Raw genomic sequence first — 15,094 nt, 5'->3', positions numbered from 1 at the left:
TGCTTTGTTCACCATTTTTTTTAAGATGAATTGTGTATCTTACTTTATACTTACAAAACTATTTATACCGGTTTAGTTTGGACAATGAAGTGAGAAAAGCGAACCAAAAGAGACCAAAGAGTTTCAATTCCAATAGCTTGGTGCTCTTTTTTACGTAATTTATTGGACATGGTAAGAAGTTTTTTATTTTTTGATTCTAAAACCTCTAATATGCTAATGATACCTAATTTATAGTAGTATTCAATTCCACTTCTGTCAAGGCTGGTTGTGCACATAAGCAGTGAATCTAGGATTGATTTAATCTGCTTTTTGGTTTATAAAATAAGAGAGGATTGAGTTGTTTATTGAGCCAGTTTGTACTGGACATGATTAATTGAGGTGATTAGAATCTCTCCATGTTATGAGGTGCAAGTAGATTAGAAAACCAACTTGGAACTTTCTCTGAGACTATGGAATGATGGGTCCCAATGATAAAAATGTGTCTGGAACAATCACATTCCAAATTCCAGTCCCTCCCCAAAAACAATTGCAGACCCTCCACAACTTCACATGAACACTCTGGCTGCTTAGCCAATTATTTATGAGTCTAAAACAAATATTTGCATGTGTGAAACACAAAGATAAAGATAGAAGGGAGGGAGGAGATAATAATTGAGAAGCATGAAAAGATGGGAGAGGCTGGAGACCATGTGAAATAGCAGCTTCCTAGGGAAAGAACTCAAGTGCATCATTATTTGGCATATATATATATATATATATATATATATCACCAGAATAATAACTACTGCATCATTGCATCAATGACCCTTTTGCATACACATGATATATAATACATATTTCCATTTGTGCTTATTTGAGAATCAATGAGAGAGTGCATTATTAGTTAGGTACCTCCTTTCACATGGCTATGTTAAAGCCAGTAAGCCACCACCACCATTTTATCAGAAAAGAGAGGGATGTCTTTTCCAGAAAAGTAGAATTAAATAGAAAGATGGAGGAATGAGAATGTGGGCAGCATATGAAATAATGTGGGCAGCATATGAAATGTATATGATTCTAGTGTTTGGGCCACATGGGTAGATAGACATGTATTGATCCAGCAAAATTAAGGTGATATGTAGGGTTAATAGATTTTTGACAAATGTTTAAATGGATTAATGGCCACAGTAGCCCAATCCTCACTAGGGCCTTTCATCAGAACCAAATAAGTCAATTTCTCTTATTTTGTATCTACTCTTCGAACTAAGGCAAGAATGAACTCTCGAACCCTAATCATTATGTCTTACTAGGGCCACAACATTGAGAATTAAAGGCGAAGGGCACAAGAAAATAGAAACATAGGCAATCATTAATTATCAATTAAGCAACTACTTGATGCACCACAATAATTACATGAAGCTAGTGAACAAAAAAACCACCAATTGTATCACACATCACAAATATCAACACATAACAAAGAGAGTGGTTAGTTCCTTAAATTCATGCATCAAGAATCAAATAGCATATATAGTAATTAGAGTGCATCCATATGAAAATACATTATTTATCACTTGAAAAATATGTCCATTACATCAAAATTGAGCTAGAGTTAGAAACTCTAGCTCTCTAACTCTAGCTCCCAAAAATAACTACTCTCAACCCATAATTATAAACATCAAAATTACAAAATTCAAATAGCAAAGAGTAGTGAAGTCAAAAGTGTAGGGGAAAACAATAATAGTCACAAATAGTTATGAAGCTAGCATGATTAGCCTTGAATTATAACTCCTACAAAATACTCAAATCTTTAATTTTGTATAGATTGAGCTACTTGATGAATCCTTGAAGCTTTGTTTGAGTAGTCCTCAAAATATTCAAAAGAAAACTAAACAAAATAAAAAAAATGGAAGGGAAGGAGGGAGAGGGCAACAAGCCAACAACCCTCTCCAATGTGTTGTGACGCTGTGGTGTTTAGGGGAGAGAATTGGTTGAATATCACAATATATGCTGCTGCAGTTGGTATTGGCGGACTGAGATAAGGGCAAGTGGGGACTTCTGCACCCACTTAAATTTTGTCTACGGTGTACTTAATTAATGATCAATAAATTTAGGAAACAGAATGTAAACATATATGCTCAACTTAGCCTAATAGTTTAATAATATAGAGTCGGAATAAATCTTTAACCTGCTAGTCATGCGTTTTTGTTTGATGGGCATTGGCGGACTAAGCTAGGGGCGAGAGGGGGCTTCTGCGCCCACTTAAATTTTGTCTACAACGTACTTAATTGATGATCAATAAATTTAGGAGACAAAATGTGAACATATACACCCCAGTTAGCCTAATAATTAAAAAAAAAAAAATACTCAGCCTAACAGTTTAACAATATAGAGTTGGAATAAATCTTTACCCTTACCTGCTAGCCTGCTAGTCATGCGTTACAGTTTGATGTGCATTGACGGACTGAGTTAGAGGGAAGGGGCTTCTACGCCCACTTAAAGTTTGTCTACAGTGTACTTAATTGATGATCAATAAATCTTAGAGATAAAATGCAAATAATATGCCCCACTTAGGCTAATAGTTTAATAATATATATAATTGATATCTCATAGAGATTAAAGTGTAAAACGTGCGGCAACTTTTTATGGGATGATGGATTGACATTGCAATTAAATAAAACAAACCAAGTGGCAGCCCTAGCTATGTTGGTCATAAAGGCAAATGATCTCATAGTAACTGAAAAAATAATAATATATGACCAACATGACTAGGGCTACCACTTGGTTTGGTAATTACCAAACCGACCGAATACTAACCGATACTTTAAGTTTAGTAAACCGACTTTTTGGTAACCGAGACCGATAAAACCGAAATTGAAAATTACTGAAAAAGTTGGTTTGGTTTTGGTAATACGAATCTACCGATTATCTAAATATTAGCTTTATATACTATGGTTTTCAATACACATACATGTATATTAAGAAATAAACATAAAAGTTTTCATAAAAGTATGAACATTACTCAATATACTACATAATTAATAGTACATGTATTTTGAGTAACCTAGTCCAAGATGGTTAAATAACCTAGTTTTATTGAAAATAGATAAAATTTGATGTCATATATACAATGCTATGATTAGTAGATGAATACAAAGTTTACGGTTATAAAATTGAAAAACCTAATTTTGTTCATTCTAATTTATATTACAAAGAATTAGTTGTTCTAAAGTTGGTAATACCGAAAACCGAAATACCGAATTTGATAGATATGATTAAAAATAAAAAATTTTGGTTGGTAATTGGTAGCTCAATTTTGAAACCAAAAGTTTTGGTTTTGAAGTTGGTAATACTTATAACTGATTCGAACCGACCGAGTGACAGCCCTAAACATGACCGATATGTGACCAACAGAACCCACGTGCCAAGGGATTAACCATTTTTTCCTCCTTTTCATTACATATTTCTTTTCCTCTTCTTTTTCTTTTTCTGTTTTTCTGATCTTGAGCACCTCCACACACGAAATCACATATACATGGATTGTAGAGCTCCGCTTTCTTGCTAGTAGTGGTGATGATTGACCGGCGTCGGCAAAAGAACAAAATAGTCCAAGATTCCATTTTGCGTCATTTTTCTTTTGATTTCCGTGACTCCGCTTATTTACTACAATATATATATATATATATATAAATAGATTAATCACATATTAATTGACTTAGGAATTAGCTTATTTATAGTGTTTTAGATACAATTACATGCAAAGAAATGTGTGTAATCAGATGCCATGCTAGCAATTTACAAGGTAATGTACGTGGTATAATGATAATGCCCATGCCTCTGATAATGTTGTTGCTATAGATGAAGCAATTGATGATGGGGTTGATTTTTGATTCAATTGGCTCAATTTAATTAATCTTGTTTATGTTATTTCTTATAAGGGGTTTTGGCTTTATGTTATTCTACACACCAACGGTGCAAGTGACTCAAGATTTATAAGATGATTTCAACCATTAATATTTATAATCAATTGTTTTAATAAGGATTAAATACTGTTTAGTCCTTGAACTTTTGCCCTAAAAACACTTCAGTCCCTGACCTTTTAATTTCACACGTTTAGTCCTTGTACTTCAAAATTTCAGACCAATAGGTCATTTCCGTTACTCTCCGTCCAAAAATGCTGTTAAATTGCTGACATGGCACTCCTTCCACTGCAAAAAGTCAATTATACCCTCACTTTTTTTCCCTCAATTTAATTTTTTCTCTGTTTTTTGTTTAATTTTTAATTTTTCTCTATTTTTAGGTTTCTTTTTACCCTCTCTCCAAAACTCCCAACCTCTTCTCTCTCCGAACAGCCACCTCCCAACCATCAAAACCCAGAAATTTTACATGTTCTTGAACCATATCCAAATAAGAAAGGAAAAAAAAAACTGCAACAATTCTTCTCCCAAACCCAGATCGATTAGGCAAAAACGAAAAGAAAACCAAAATGATTCCATCAACAACCCATGAGCTCCATCCAAACCTTGCTCAAAATCTTCTTCAAAAATCCTAGTACCAACAAATCCCAATCCCAGGCCAAACAACTCCATGCCCCAATCCCCACCGTCATCACCAACGCCATAGCTCCGCCGCCCAAAACCTTAATTCTCCACTTCTCCAATAGCCATCTCTCAAATCTCATTTCCTTCATTTGAATCAACCCTTCTACAAATCCATCCAATCCAATTCTCATACGCATTTCTCTGCTCCTCCATGAAAATACTATCCCAAATCGACTGGATACACCCGCTAACCCGATTGCTTTCGAATTAACTCATCATTATCCGAATCCGAATTGAACTCCTACCTAACACAATCTGAAGCCCTTGTGGAGCTAGAAAGTCACCGAATTTAGAGCCGGAGCCCTGAGAATTTGACGTTGCACCAAACCCTAGCCCCAAATTGGAATTTGACCCGAGATCATCGTCGTCGTCATCTTCGATCTCCAGTCCAGTCACGAATGGATCGGAACCAGACACGAGGACGCAGTCGCTGGGGGATGATCAGAACAGGCGCGTCGGTCGAAGAGATCGTTGATGAAGCAGCTGACGTCATAGTCAGAATCGGAGGCGGCATCAGAGAAGAAGTCATCGTCGGAGCTGCTGGAATTGATGGGATAGGCGAAGGGGTTGAAGTTGTGATGGGTGCACCACCAGCGAGTCAGGTTGGTTTGGTGGCTCTGGGTCGCCAGATTTTCTGAAAATCTTGAAAGGTTTTAGCTTGGACGCTCCTGTGGGTTGGAGACGGAGGGGGTTGTGCGGAGGTTTCTAGAAGAGAGAGAGAGGAGATGAGATAAAAAGAAAGAAAGGAAAAAAAATAAAAAATAAAAAAAAGAGAAAATAATAATAATAATAAAAAATTTTAAAAAAGGGAAGTGAAGATAGACATTTTGCCTCAAAATGACTGCCACGTTAGCAATTTAACAGCTTTTTTAGACTGAAAGTAATTGAAATGACCTATTGGTCCGAAATTTTGGAGTACAAGGACTAAACTTGTGAAATTAGAAGGGCAAGGACTGAAGTGTTTTTAGGGCAAAAGTTCAAGGACTAAACAGTATTTAGTCCTTTTAATAACAAAAAAAAATTATCTAATGTGATCCAACCATCAATTCAATGTTAAACCACATCCCAGTTGGCAAGTTACTATTTCCCTACTACACTAGTGTTTGGAAAGGCTTATGAGAAGAAGAGTTTCAACATATGGTAAGTTATCTTGTGCCAGATCATAGGACATATTAATCGTTGGCATAAACAAGTAGGGAGCCTATATACTCTTAAGGGTCTCTTGCATGGTTTGAAATAGCTCCAGAAGATGGTGCAAGTGTTAAGAGTCGTATAGTGATGACTTTGGGTTCGCAACTACCTCATGATAATGGCACTGGCAAATCCTGACAATGGTTTTCTGGATTGTATGAACCTAGGATTGTACAAATAATGATAAGGGTATAATATGTTTCCTAGTTCGGATAATTATGTTTAATTTATGGTTAATGTACTTATCCATTGTATGTTAATATGGACTTGCGTAGAAGTAAGAGAGGACCAGAAGAATAAGCTCTGTTGTGTCCGTGTGACTACACAAATGTACGCAAGTGTGACTATCGTTTGTCTGTCTATACATTAAAAATGCATGTGTTTGCGATGATCTACACATACGTCTTGTGCCACCGGTGACCGTGGCTTTTTACAGAATCCCAATCCTGTGCCGTAGGACGTGTAGCTCGGCGGTCCACCGTATATGCATATCGGACGAACCACAAGTGACAGTTGTAAGCACGGTCACTAATTCCCAAATTTCCAGTGGTTTTTCGTTCGAAATTAATAGAAGATTGATGATTTTATCATGACTACATCGACGTACATATGGACGAACTCCATACCTATGACGATCTTGGATCGATATTCATCCATACTCCAGAATCAAACCATCAGCATCAATAACACTCGCAGTCAACAAATGATTCTCATGCATTATATGCCCACATAGATGTCTCCAATTTTTAACACTTCAAACTCAGCAATAGCCATATATTTCTCAAAAGAACTTTCACTCGCTTGAAATCAAACCCCTTTATCACATTTGGTGTCTCAAAACTGCCACAGAAATGCGTCTTCTAATTTGCTAATTAGAACGACGATTTTCTTCTCATATTAATTAGGTGGAAGCTTTTCAATAGGAATAATTCTTTTAAAATTGAAAAACTAGGAACTTTTATACCTTTAACATTTACAATTTGACAAACTAAATGAAAGTATGACTCTTCTCGAGATAATATTCAAATGTACTTGTCTTCATTAATTGTCTTCATCTACTGATGTAGAAGTATACCAAAACCTTGTGAAAGTTGGCTTTCATTTATTTCTTCTTGGATTGACTGACACCAGATAATCTCAACGGCTCTATCAGTACCAGTGTAACACATCCTCAAGATTGTCATTATCCCTGTGCACTGGCTATTGCCCACGAAACACCATATCCTCATTAACTTACAGCTAATCTTACCAAATAATCCATATCTGACTATCTGCACCGAGTCACCTCCATAACTCGTCACCCAATATGCCCGAGTCAAACAACCATAACTCACCTTCCCCTTCAACTCAAGCTAGTAGAAGATCATCGTCATCTTCATCATGGCCTTTGAATTTTCTCTTATTCTCAATACTGGTTCCTGTGGCGGCAGCTCTGCTAATCCTCTACCAGCTCGACTCGTTCGACCCGGTTCCTCTGCCGCTTCACGAGTTGAGCCACCGAGTCACAGCTGCCCCAGCGAGTAATGCTCACATGCTCAAAGGGTCGGAGTTTATAGGTGTTGGGGCTTTAATGGCGCCGGAAGACATTGCTTATGATTCGAAGTCGGGACTCATTTACACGGGCTGTGCGGACGGGTGGGTCAAGCGAGTCACGTTGAACGAGTCGGTTGCTGACTCGGTGGTTGAGAACTGGGTTAACACCGGCGGGAGACCACTTGGACTCGCTCACGGTCATGACGGTCAGCTGTTGGTCGCGGATACAGAGAAGGTCAGCGTCACTAATTGTCACCAATATATATTTAGGGTTAGGACCGTCAGGTGACGACCATATTGATATATGAGCAAATTATGGCATACTGTATATTGCTTCTTCAATCCAAACAACGAAAATGAAGTAGTATATCATGGTGCTTTTTGCAGCCATTGTTAACAAAAAAAGAAAAAAGATCGAAGTGGTATATGAGCAAGTTTATGGCGTACTGTATATTGCTTCTTCAATGTACATACTTCATAGACATGGACTGATACTGGTGATGTCTTTGTGATTATCGGTGAAACTGGGCTCTTTGTATCATAGGTTGTTTCATGAGTTTCCATGTTTGGGTTCATTAATTTATAATTCTGTACTTCATGTGGGATTCCCCTTCTGCGTCTGTTTGTACTATATATGCTAGTTGCTTATATTTAATAAAGTTTCTCATTTTAATAAAAAAAAATGTGGGAACATAAATCAGGGACTACTGAGTATAACTGAGGATGGAGAAGTGGAGCTGTTGACTGATGAGGCTGAGGGTGTGAAATTCAAGCTTACAGATGCTGTGGATGTAGCAAAAGATGGCATGATTTACTTCACAGATGCTTCGTATATGTACAGCTTAAAAGACTTCTTCTTGGACCTTTTGGAGGGCAAACCCCATGGTAGATTTCTCAGCTACGATCCAACTATGAAAGAGACCAAAGTGCTAGTCCCCGACCTCTACTTTGCTAATGGAGTTGCAGTCTCTCCGGATCAGAATTTTGTGATCTTCTGTGAAAGTGTCATGTATAATGTTCTCTGAAACCGTGGACTTCTGCTTTTGTTGATAGGGACAAAGTTTTTGACTGTATTAAATGGTTGATATTGCAGGAGAAGATGTAAAAAGTACTACCTGCAAGGCGAGAAGAAAGGAAACGTAGAGAACTTCATTGACAACTTGCCGGGCCCCCCTGATAATATTCGATATGATGGAGAAGGCCATTACTGGATTGCATTTCCTACGGTAATTCATTTTCTCTCTCTTCTAAACAATGAGAGGATTGTGAAAGCTTCTTGCTAATTTGTGTTAAACAGCGACAAGCGTGGCCCGTGGCCCCCCATTGTACCGATACTGTCCCAACTTAACCACCCGATAGGTGTTGGGTTTTAATCACAAAATGCCTCGGTACAATTGGGTAAGAGCCACCCACTAAGTTATATTTTATTTGTCACTTTTCTAATGTGGGATCTTTCCTCTCCAATAATTTGGAGAGCAATTGTGCAAATAACACCAACCCTAAAGGATCGTTTCGATTGTTGTGCTGTTATGATTGAAACAAGGAAGCATCTCATTCATAGTTCATTGACATTTTTTTTTTTGCCAAATTGGCAGGGGATTACAGATTCTTGGAATCTAACAATTAGGTACCCTTTTATTCGAAAATGGCTGGGAATCATGGAGAAGTATACAGCAAGAAGACCACATATGGAGAAAAATTCTGGTGTAATGGCTGTTAATTTGGAAGGGGAACCTATTGCCCACTATTTTGATCCAGGGTTATCAGCCATTTCAAGTGGGATCAAGATCGGAAATTACCTATACTGCGGTTCAATTTTCAATCCATACATTATCCGCTTCGATCTGGAACGACATCCTGCACATGCCACTACATGAGCTTCAAGCACCCGAAAAAACCATCCATAATGTACTAAACTACTAATGCATCTTCCTTTGATATGCATAAATGGAGTAGTAGCTTATTTAGTTGTACTTTGTTCAGAGCGACGAATTACCTTAATAAGACTTGTTATATATATATGCGCAAGACCTTAGCTTTTTCTCTGAGAACGAATTTTTGTATCTTTCCTGTTGAAGTCTTTGGCATATCATCGAAAATTACTGTCCGGGGTGCCATGTAATGAGGCATATGATCGCAGCATAACTCAATTAGTTCTTGCGCATTCACATCAAAGCCATCCTTCAATTTCACAAATGCACAAGGAGTTTGTCCCCAATGATTATCAGGCCTTGCAACAATTACAGCCTCAAGAACTGCTGGATGGCTAAACAAAACTGTTTCAACATCAACTGTGCTTATGTTCTCTCCCCCAGATATAATCACATCCTTCAACCGGTCCTTGACTTTGATATATTTATCAGGATGTTTCATAGCTAAATCCCCACTTCTAAACCATCCACCTTTAAAAGCTTCATCTGTTGCTCTTAAGCATAATTTCACCCATTGTCTTACCATCTGGCGGTACACTTTCCATGGTGACGGGATCTTTTATGTCAAACTCTTCCAAAGCAACATGCTGCACACCTTGCCGAGCTTTAAGCTTCGATATCTCATCTGAAGGAAGAGAGTCCCACTCAGGTTTCCATGAGCATGTAGGTCCCTGGACCATAAGTCTCTGTGAGACCATACAAGTGAATCACCCTAAAACCCATCTCTTCCATATTGAACAGGATCTGTGGCGGGGGTGGGGAGCCACCTGTTATTACTTCCACCTTGTGAGGAAGTGGTCTTCGGTCACTCTCTGGTGAATTAACAATCATGTTCAGCACAGTTGGTGACCCTCCCATGTGTGTTACATTGTGTAGAGCAATGTTGTCATATATGCCTTTTGGAGTGACTTTTCTTAGGCAAATGTTAGTACCACCCTGAGCAGCCAAACCCCAAATGAGGCACCGTCCATTGCAATGAAACATAGGCACAGTCCATAGATAAACAGGCATTGATCCTATTCCATGAAGCAAAACTGTAGCTAGTGAATTGAGATATACTTCCCAGTGACTATAAACAACCCCCCTCGGCCTTGATGTTGTGCCAGAGGTGTAATCCACACTGATAGGATCTCATTCACTGTTTGGCCTCCAAATCCCAAATCCACTATTTCCTCTCTAAAAGCCTTTCATACTCATAATTTGGGTTTGTTTTTTTGAAGTAAAGCTGGTAGATGACTGATCATCACTACAACCGGTAGTTTTGAATCAGCTTTTTTGGCAAGTAATTCAAGTGCTCCATCAACAATTCCAAGTAATTGGTGATCGACAAAGATGATTTTAGCTTCAAAATGACTAAGAAGAACATATATCATAGCTGAATCAAGGCGTGCATTAAGTGTATAAAGAACTGCCCTAGCCATTGGAGCTGCAAAATAGAGTTCATGCATAGCTGGGACATTTGGTGCCAAAGTTTTTTTTTTTGCAATTAAAATAATTTATTAATTAAAAAAGATAGTACATGGGGACATGAAACCAAGACCCTTTAGAAGAAAAAAAACAGCTAACTCAAAATGCAACAAAACATAAGCAAGATTAAGCAAAGCAGATTGAATCAAAGATCAAGACACACAACGGGCGTTCAATTCCGGGTAAGGTAAGGATCACGTGAATCTCTCTTGGTCTTCAATTTTTTATTTTGAGACTTTGAGAGAGACTTAAGAAGATTTTAATCCGCCAGAATTGCTTCACCCTCATCAAACCAAGAACACACCGGACTTATCCCAGCCTGAGCATATGTATGATGACAAAGCACTACTACAAAAAGGTCATCAGACGACGGTGAATTTCTGTTGTCTGATGACCAAACTCACCGTGGTCTAAGTGAGTGTTGTGTGATTAAAAAATCAGACAACGGTGATTTCACCGTTGTGTGACAATACTTTGCTCAACAGAATACTTGTTTCCGTTGTGTGAATTCTGCGCAGGCATGTGCCTGGCATGGCATGCCCGGGGATGTGTCGGCACATTCAGACAACAGAAGAAGGAATTTGCCGTTGTCTGAGATTCATAACACACAACAGGTATAACTCATTCTTTGTTGTCTGAGATTCATAACACACAACAGGTATAACTCATTCTTTGTTGTCTGAGACTAATAACAGACAACAGATATAACTGATTTTTTGTTGTCTGAGGTAAGTAACACACAACTGAAGTGAAATTATCACCATTGTCTGTTTATTATTCAGACAACAGAGATATTGTTATTTCTGTTGTGTGTTATGAATCTCACACAACTTAAGTGAGATTATCACCCTTGTCTGTTGATTATTCAGACAACAGAGATAATGTTATTTTTGTTGTGTGTTATGAATCTCACACAACTGAAGTGAAATTATCACCCTTGTCTGTTGATTATTCAGACAACAGAGATAATGTTATTTCTGTTGTGTGTTATGAATCTCACACAACATAATTTTGTTTTCTTTTGATGTTGGTTGTTAGTTCACACAACAGCTAGCATTGGTTTATGTTGTTGGTTGTTAGATATCTGAGCATTACTTTTAAACACAATGCAAATACAATTCAATACTTGATGCTGTAAGCAAATATTAACATATATAAAAGTCGATTGGCCTCCGTAATTCACTGAGATAACAGAACTGTTTCTAATTCTACCCATTCAAATGGAAATCAAAGTTGTAGACGCAGAGAAAACTGCATCATGGCTAATAACTAGTCCATTATGTACTAGTGTTGATTACATGACTTCATTGCAGATTGCATACATGAAGTTGGAATTGATATCCTCGTATTCCTTTTCTTGCTGCTTACTAGTGCTACCTCCTTTCTTGATGCACTTGCGGCAGAGCTTACCATGTGTATACAGAAGGCAGTTCAGATCAAATTTAAGTTCATCTGGTATCCATTGGTTAAGATGAAGATATGTCTTATTCCTGTCTGCTCCAACTGGAACCCAAGCCATAGCCTTTGCAATCTCAAACACCTGCATAACCATTCCAAAAGTCAAAATAAGCACATGACAAATCATCAATCACTTGAACCATCATATTACTAAGTACTCACATGGGTGTCCACAGGAAAACTATCTTGCTGAAGTTGGAACATTAAAACACAAGCCACCTATCATCCAATTCCCGAATGTTATCATCTCAAAGAACGCATACAACGAAATATATAAGCCAGAGTACCATATATAACATCTCAACCCAAGCAAAGCAGCTCAACATCAGTAACAAAAGATTTACCGTTTTTGGACCTATTCCTTTGAAATGAGAGAGCTCAGCCTTAATTTCATCAACTGACAAATCTTGCAGGTACTCCAAGCAAAGCTTTTCCTTCTTCTCCAGCAAACAACTCAGCATGTTCTTAATACAAGAAGCTTTGGTCTTAGCTAAACCACCACATCTTATGGCACTCTCTAAGCTTTGTGAATCAGCAGCCAAAACCTTCATCACAAAACAAAACAATGCAATTCAAAGCCAATGTAAAAATGCAAGTCCAAATCCATATCCACAAACCCACACCCAAAATCTCTAAAAACATGCATAGGTCCTTAAATACTTCAAAGTTCCAATCTTTCTCATTCAATATTGACAACCAACATGTCAATATTCCAATTGCATCAAAACCCACCGAGGCAAAACCATTAAAGCTCAAAACTTTACCTCTTCCCAAGTTGCATTCTCCACCCAATGCTAGCTGCATCATAAACCAATCATAAAATAAGAACAGATATTTTAGAGTTTGAAGTTCACAGTTTTATTCACAGAACAAATATATTTTAAGCTATATGAAATCAACAAAATACCATGTAGTCCAGCTGAAAATAAACCAAGGCTTTGTTACAATGACAATCATATAATTCAGAACATACACCACCTCTAGCAAATTCTCATGTTTAGTTCTTCCAGATTCACATTAAGTGTTGTTCACTTTTTCTTCATTTGTAATCACATTCACATTCACAGAAGTACAAAGAAAAAACAAAAGAAAAAAGGCAACAGAAAAGTAAAATGACACCACCAAGAGAAAAGTAAAATGACTTAGATTGGTATCTTTGTTTTTCCATGAGCAAATTACTGGTGAGTTTGGGATTGCAATGGCTTAATCATTGGTGAAACTGCAAGCATCAGTTCTTGAATATTATCAATCCAAAGACAGCGCCCACTTAGGTCTCTAGGACTAGTAAGACATTTTCACATAAACCAACTCAAATATCAAACTCGGGCAACAGCTAAAGGGCAGAATTAAGATGATGTTGATACAGTAGAGACCAAGTCAAGACAATTAAACCAGAATGACACATGCCCCAACCTTTCAAGTAGTACTAGATATTACTCCCGCGCGATGTTGCGGGTTTGATTTTTCCTTTTCCCAAATTTGTTCGTAATAGTCACAACGATAAACTAAGAAATGTCAACTGAAAATTTTATCATTTATATGGTACAGAAGCTGGTCTTTTAACAAAATAAGAATAAAACTACAACTAATATTCTCATTGCAAATACGGATTACTTGTAATAAAAATAATGCAACTATATTTACCAACATAAGAACTCAAGCTATCTATGGAGCACAAAGGAGGTACATTAATCCTTAATGAGAGATCCATACTCAGTTGTCAAACAAAATGGAATAAGCCAATTTGCCCAATTATCATTACTGCTGCCTGCGCAAAGCCATTAACAACATATGAGTATACCACTAACCAAAATCATGATTCACATTAGAGTTCAAAACTTGTACAAAGAAGAATTGAACTAATGGAAACAAAACTTAAGGATTGACATGATAGCCAAATCTCAATTTGTGGAAAGCGTCTACTACTATGATCCTTGGAACTTATATCGTCTGGTTTGACCTTTTTTTTTCATACAATGAGAGAGAAATAAGTCGAGATTCACACAATGTTTTACATGAATTAATGCCATCAAAATGTTCAGATTGAAATAATAGTACATTTCATTACTAATATAAGAATACAATGCAGTTCACCTACTGCATATTTTAAATGTGCTTCCAAGGAACATTAGCTTTGAAAACTTAATCAAAATTCTTTATAATTACTCCAATAGCTTAGCTGGGCCTCTGAACAGATGACATGCACTCAATGACATACACTCATGAAAGTCACAAAGCTAATAGCAAGTTAATATCACTAAATTTTCATGACTTTGGAATAAACCCACTGGAAAGATGACTGAGGCTAGCAAATGATTATTGTTAATAGGGGTCACGATACCCCCTATGGCAGACAGAGATTGAGGCTACCAATAGTGCTATTTGGTCCAAATTGGTACCACTTATTATATCTTTTGCAACTCCATTTCAAAGAAAATTTATTAGTGTCAATCATCACTTATTAAGTTTTCGAGCAACAACTCACACAGCAAAGAGCAGCAAAACATTGACATGTGATTGTGAACTTGAACACATTTCTGCTTTGTTCAACTCGGCAAAAATAATGGCTTTAAAGCCTTTATAGGTATGTCTAAAGTGCATGCCAAAGTGCATGAAGGCATGGCTAATAGCTAATAAAACTGAAGCTGAAAACAGTAGCAAGCAAAGCAAATAGAAAGAAAGTTGAGAAACCTAAAACCTAGCAATGAGAGATTTTGCTGCCAGGCAAGGAAGAAGGCAGCTAATTAAACCCAAAAAGAAAGTGAAGAAACAAAGTATAGATGGTTGTATATTAAGCTGCTTGCTGACCATGGATGTGCAAAATCTCAGGCTTGGAAGAAAAATACACAATACTTCTGTTGATCAGAAGGAGCCAGCAGACCAGAATTCTTCCTCATATTCCTTTTTTACTTAAGTTACTTAAAGGTCAGGACATAT

At 37.3% G+C, this 15,094-nt stretch overlaps 2 protein-coding genes and 1 pseudogene across 2 annotated transcripts; 1 reads left to right on the top strand and 2 right to left on the bottom strand.

Moving 5' to 3' along the window:
- The first annotated feature begins 6,903 nt into the window (after positions 1-6,903).
- LOC112191559 (protein STRICTOSIDINE SYNTHASE-LIKE 7) lies at positions 6,904-9,191 on the top strand. The gene is made up of 4 exons (XM_024330923.2): positions 6,904-7,536; positions 8,003-8,310; positions 8,395-8,527; positions 8,897-9,191. The coding sequence occupies exons 1-4, from the start codon at positions 7,075-7,077 to the stop codon at positions 9,176-9,178; spliced, it is 1,185 nt and encodes a 394-aa protein (XP_024186691.1). The 5' UTR covers positions 6,904-7,074; the 3' UTR covers positions 9,179-9,191.
- A 100-nt stretch (positions 9,192-9,291) lies between these two features.
- LOC112191560 lies at positions 9,292-10,695 on the bottom strand (annotated as a pseudogene).
- Positions 10,696-11,829: 1,134 nt separating this feature from the next.
- LOC112192436 (putative DNA glycosylase At3g47830) lies at positions 11,830-12,975 on the bottom strand. The gene is made up of 4 exons (XM_024332180.2): positions 12,922-12,975; positions 12,502-12,702; positions 12,320-12,376; positions 11,830-12,239 (listed from the first exon to the last, which is right to left on the bottom strand). The coding sequence occupies exons 2-4, from the start codon at positions 12,616-12,618 to the stop codon at positions 11,994-11,996; spliced, it is 420 nt and encodes a 139-aa protein (XP_024187948.2). The 5' UTR covers positions 12,619-12,702; positions 12,922-12,975; the 3' UTR covers positions 11,830-11,993.
- Positions 12,976-15,094: the final 2,119 nt, after the last annotated feature.

Source organism: Rosa chinensis, chromosome 3 (genome assembly GCF_002994745.2).
Source record: "Rosa chinensis cultivar Old Blush chromosome 3, RchiOBHm-V2, whole genome shotgun sequence".
Lineage (NCBI taxonomy): Eukaryota > Viridiplantae > Streptophyta > Magnoliopsida > Rosales > Rosaceae > Rosa > Rosa chinensis.
Note: the sequence above shows the minus strand (reverse complement) of the source record. Positions and strands in the feature narration are given on the sequence as shown.